Below are 5,355 nucleotides of genomic sequence, written 5' to 3' on the forward strand. Positions count from 1 at the left end.
AGAAAGAAAAACAGGAGAAAAAAGAAGATAAAATAGAAGAAAAAAAGAAATGGAAGGGAGAAAAAAAAGTAAAGAAAGTGAAAAGGAAAAAGAAGAAAAAGAGAAAAAAAAAGAAAAAGAGAAAAATAAAAGAAAAGAAAGAGGAAAAAGTAAAAAATAAGAAAAAAAGAAATACAAAAAGCAGAAGGGAAAAAAGAAAAAAAAAAAAAAAGGAAAAAGAGAAAAAAGAAAAAAGAAAAAAAAAAGAAGAAAACAAAAAAAGGAAAAAAGAAAAAGAAAAGAAAAAGAAGAAAAGAAAAGGGGGGGGGGGGGGGGAGGGCATGGGGGCGGGGAGGGGCAGGCGCCTTGTCGGCCCCCGGGTCCTCCATGCGCCGCACCGAGTCGAGGAAGGGGCCGGTGGCGAGGACGATCGCCTTTGCCTTCACCACGAACTGCTCGCCTAACCTCGGGCGAGCCTCGGCTGAGCCTCGGCTGAAGCTTGGCTGAACCTCGGCTGCACTTCGATCGCCTCTCGGCTGAACCTCGGCTGCACCTCGGCCGCCTCTCGGCTGCACCTCGGCCGCCTCTCGGCTGTCTCTCGCTGCCTCTCGGCCGCCTCTCGGCTCTCTCTCGGCCGCCTCTCGGCTGTCTCTCGGCGGTCTCTCGGCGGTCTCTCGGCGGTCTCTCGGCGGTCTCTCGGCGGTCTCTCGGCGGTCTCTCGGCTCTCTCTCACCCGTCAGCTTGTCAACACACGTCACGCCGGTCGCCGTCGCGCCGTCCGGACCGCCGTGCACGAACCCTAAAAAAGAAAAACACACGCCTCAAAGAAAGCAAACCGAGGGGCGCCGCGTGCCGCCGTGCACGACTCCTAAAAAGGGAAAACAACACGCCCCCCGTGAAAAAGAAAGAAAGGCGCCGGCGGCGCCGCCGTGCCGCCGGTGCGCGGCGCCCGTCATCTCGACATAGTTTGCAATTGTCGCGCCCTTCATCGCCGCGGTGAGCGCGATGGCGGTGCCTGTTCACAGCCGAAGGTGTGAAGAGACGCTGTCCACAGCTTCATCGCCGCGGTGAGCGCGATGGCGGTGCCTGTTCACAGCCGAAGGTGTGAAGAGACGCTGTTCACAGCTTCATCGCCGCGGTGAGCGCGATGGCGGTGCCGGTGCGGGCGTCGTTGTGCATCGCCTCGCAGTAGACCGCCGAGTAGAGCGGCGCCTAGTCTCGGCCAATCTCGGCCGATCTCGGGTGATCTCGGCCGATCTCGGGTGATCTCGGGTGATCTCGGGTGATCTCGGGTGATCTCGGGTGATCTCGGCCGATCTCGGCCGATCTCGGCCCATCTCGGCCCATCTCGGGTCATCTCGGGTCATCTCGGGTCATCTCGGGTCATCTCGGGTCATCTCGGGTCATCTCGGGTCATCTCGGGTCATCTCGTGTCATCTCGGGCGATCTCGGGCAATCTCGGGTCATCTCGGGTCATCTCGGGTCATCTCGGGCCATCTCGGGTCATCTCGGGTCATCTCGGGTCATCTCGGGTCATCTCGGGTCATCTCGGGTCATCTCGGGTCATCTCGGGTCATCTCGTGTCATCTCGGGCGATCTCGGGCCATCTCGGGTGATCTCGGCCGATCTCGGCCGATCGGGGCCTCGAGCTGCGGGAAGTTCTTCTTTGTCTCGCGCGCAGACATGACGTAGGCGGGCGGCGCCTGTTCACAGCAGGCGGTGTGAAGAGAAGCTGTTCACAGCCCGACGGCGCAGACATGACGCAGGCGGGCGGCGCGTTGAAGCCTACGGACATGTCTCGGACATGTCTCGGACATGTCTCGGACATGACGCGGGCGGGGCGGCGCGGTGATGCCGGCGAGCAGGTCGTAGAAGACAAAGGCGGGGTAGGCGAGGATTGGAAGGATGGAGTAGAAGGGGTGGTTGAAGTACGGCGGCCACTGGACCAGTGTCTTGAAGGGCACCGCCTAGTGTGAGGGTCAGGGTGAGGGTGAGGGTGAGGGTGAGGGTGAGGGTCAGGGTTAGGGTTAGGGTTAGGGTTAGGGTTGGGGCCTGCGGTACTCGACGAGGTCGACATAATACTCATAACAGTCCTAGGAGTCATAGTCGTGGGAATCCCATCCCTCCTCGAAGAGGCGGACGTGAGATCCTCGCCATCAGGGTGACACTAGTCATGATCTGAATCATAGGAAGAGGAGTCATGAGAAGAAGAAGACTGCACGCGGCAGACTCGAGGAGGTGGAAGTACTAGTCATACTCCTCATCGTAGTACTCGCAACAGTACTGCCTGCGGCACGTACTCGACGAGATGCGGCTGCTGCCCCGCGAGCCACGACCGCTCCTGGCAGCACTCGTACACCATCAGGAACTCGGAGATGAACTTCTGCAGCGACGAGACGGGCGCCTAGGAAGGTTCAGAGAAGGTTCAGGGAAGGCTCCCGGAACTCGGAGAGGAGCTTCTGCAGCGACGAGACGGGCGCCGTGAGCGTCTTGCGGTCCAGCAGCTCGGCGAACGCCACCTGCCAGTGCTCTCCCGCTGTGAGGTTGTGCGAGCTCGGTGTCCTGGCATTGCCAACACACCGGCCTAAGACCTGGAGGTACTTGAAGCCGCCCCAGATCAGCTTTGAGCTGCGGCTCGACGTCTCGTTCGCAAAGTCGCCCCGCTCGACGCACGCCTAGGAAGCTTCAGAGAAGGTTCAGGGAAGGTTCAGTCGCCCCGCTCGACGCACGGCTGGCAGGGAGTGCGGCTGTGGATATGGGCAGTGGCGGCTGTGGCGGGTAGCGTGGCAGCAGTGTCGAGCGCGAATCCAGCCCCTCACGGCGGCATCCCCTCACCGTCTTGAGGCCGCGCGTCGCCGCATCGAGCGCAGCGCCGGCGCCGGTGCAGCCCGCGCCGACGATCAGGACGTCAAACTCCTCGCCCGACTTGAGCGCCGCCACCATCTCACTCCGTTTCCGGAGGCTCTGCGGATCCTGGCCTCTGTCGACGAGCGACTGAAAACGTTGGATCTTCCGCTTGAGCGGCGTGCCGGCGAAATCATTCTCCTCCGGCTTCCTGAGGAGGACGGAGCCGACGACGCCGCCGACCACGAGGCCGGCTGCTCCCCGCAGCGGCGTTAGCCGCGGCAGCACCATGCAGGGGCTGTGGCACCGTGATCAGCACGTTGTCGGCGGTGACACAGAACCTTGGAGAATCGTGCAAAAAATTTGTTGCGCAAAACACAGACAAAGTGGGGTGGGGGGGGTGGTGGCGGCGTGCCGTCCTCCCATCCCTCCCTTGGGGTGTGCGCTTTCTTTCTTTCTTTTGGGGGCAAGGGGAGGCGACCCTCGCATTTGGGGCCCTCGGGCCCGCGTCGTCTTCTGTCTCGCGTCCACCCATACCGCGTTGGTGTCCAGTCCGAGCCTGACTGTCCTTCGCCTTTCTATCTCATCTAAGCCCGCTGGGTGCGCTATTTAGCTCCGGCACATTGTGTGGGAGCACTCGGAGTGCAGTCACATCAGCCTCACTCACACCCAGGGCCCCACACAGCTCACAGGCACCGTGGGGAACTCCAAGTGCTTCTTGCGTCCTGTGCCAGCGAGTGAATTTTGTGAAAGAAACAAACCGCGGGCTGACACGCACTCTCTTGTCGTCTTCTCTTCCTCTCTCGCGGCGCACACATGGACATGCTCATGTTGAGACGCACCGGTGCCGGTCGTCTCTAGAGTACGGAAGAGCAGAAGTGCGGGCCGTCGCCTCCACATCTCTACCCTCCACGGGTGCGCAGCGGCGACCGGTCGCCCCGCGACTGGCCGTGGCGTTGCAGCAGCATCGGCCGCACCTCGCCTGGCGGGCGCGTCGCGCAGACTCCCCCTGTGTGTCTGCCTCAGCCGAGCACCTTGCCCGCGAGATAGCCCACGCCGGCGCCCACGAGCGCGCCCTTCCGCGCAGGCGAGAGAAGGCCGCACGCTGCGGGTTGGGCGCCCTCGCCGGCGGCGTTCATCGTGCAGACGGCGTTCCGGTCCGTGTAGATGGCGGCAAAGGCGGAGCAGAGCGCCTTGGAGCCGACGGCACCGAGCGGCTTCTGGTTGACCGAGACGGACAGCTTCGAGCCGCCCGTCGCAAACTCGAGCTCCGTCCCCTTGGGAGCGCCGTTCGGCAGGCCGCTCAGCAAGCACGTCTCAAACTCCTCAATCTGCTTCGCGTCCTTGCAGCGCGGCTTGAGCGCATCGGCGAGAGCGGACGCCATCTTCTGTGCGCCGACGCCGTACGACATCCGCAGGAGAAACGTGCCAGAGTCGTATTCACCGACCGCGTACACCTTGATCGGGCCCTTGGTCCGCACGCCGAGCCTCGAGAGAGAGCCACCCTTGTGCTTGTCAGGGAAGCTGATGCCGGTGCGCGGCTCGACCGAGGCGTGGACCGCGGCGAAGCAGGCGAGCAGAGCCTACGGGATGGAGCGAGGGGCGTTATGGCGACAGTGTCTGCCGGCGCGGGTGTGTGTCGCCACCCGGAGAGCGCCAGACCGTCGCGAGCTTGGACATTTTCGTTATTCTCAAAAGAAAAAAACATGAACGGCGCTCTCCAAAAGAAATCAACGGGGTGGGGGGGGGGGGGGAGCAAAAGGGAACGCCGTCATGTGCGCCTGTACCGTGCACGCTGCCGTAGCGGCACAACTGTCCCGACTGAGGGCTGCTCAGGCGGGAAGCCCAATGGATGAGGAGTCCCTTCTGCACTAGTTGGGTCAGGCGGGAGATGAGCGCCGTGCTGCCCACCGTCGGCAGTGCCAGCTATCATGCCCGCACTGTCCGCCGACCGCCGCCACGAGAGCGATTGCTCTAGCTCCGCAGCGATCGTGTGCCGGTCCGGCTGGACCGAGAGGTGGGTAGCAGGAGTTAAAGGTACATTAGAACAGGAGTTCGGTAAGAGGAAAAGGGCTCCCTAACTCAAGCTACCTTACCTTGAGTTCGGTACCCTACGGTATCAATGAAGCCGTCGTCATTCTGGTCCTCTCCAAACTTGCCGCGGGTGAGGTAGCACAGCGACGTCTCCGCCGCGGCCAGCTCATTGCGCCGCTTCTTCCCGCCACGAGCCGCTCAGGGTCGGCGAAGCGCATGCCAATCACCTCCTTGATCTCGAAGCAGTATGTCGGCACGACCGCGTCGTCTCCTCCGCCGTCGGCGAGGCGCAAAGCGCTCCGCCGTGGCCGCCTTCTGGCATTTGCAGCGGGGGTACACATGGTGCGGCGCGCGTACTTGAGCACACCGTGGTTGGTGCAGTTGGCGCACGTGCCTGTGGGATAGGGCGCCATGGCGACGCACGCGCTCCGGGTATTTTTCGGGTATACCTGAAAACTCTCGGGTATACCCGGGTTGGCGGGTTTTACCCGGCGCGCC

The 5,355-nt window shown here is 61.8% G+C and overlaps 1 protein-coding gene across 1 annotated transcript in view; it reads right to left on the reverse strand.

Annotated features, from left to right (window-relative positions):
* EMIHUDRAFT_455603 (hypothetical protein) overlaps positions 1 to 3,114 on the reverse strand; it is a gene marked incomplete at its 5' end in the record, with an annotated part of 6,907 nt that extends 3,793 nt beyond the window's left edge. The window contains 4 exons of the mRNA XM_005786864.1: positions 2,121 to 2,157; positions 2,276 to 2,383; positions 2,454 to 2,654; positions 2,815 to 3,114. Coding sequence (XP_005786921.1) covers positions 2,121 to 2,157; positions 2,276 to 2,383; positions 2,454 to 2,654; positions 2,815 to 3,114 — 646 coding nt within the window. The remainder of the gene's footprint in view (positions 1 to 2,120; positions 2,158 to 2,275; positions 2,384 to 2,453; positions 2,655 to 2,814) is intronic.
* Positions 3,115 to 5,355: the final 2,241 nt, after the last annotated feature.

The sequence above is a fragment of the Emiliania huxleyi genome, assembly GCF_000372725.1.
Source record: "Emiliania huxleyi CCMP1516 chromosome Unknown EMIHUscaffold_149, whole genome shotgun sequence".
Lineage (NCBI taxonomy): Eukaryota > Haptophyta > Isochrysidales > Noelaerhabdaceae > Emiliania > Emiliania huxleyi.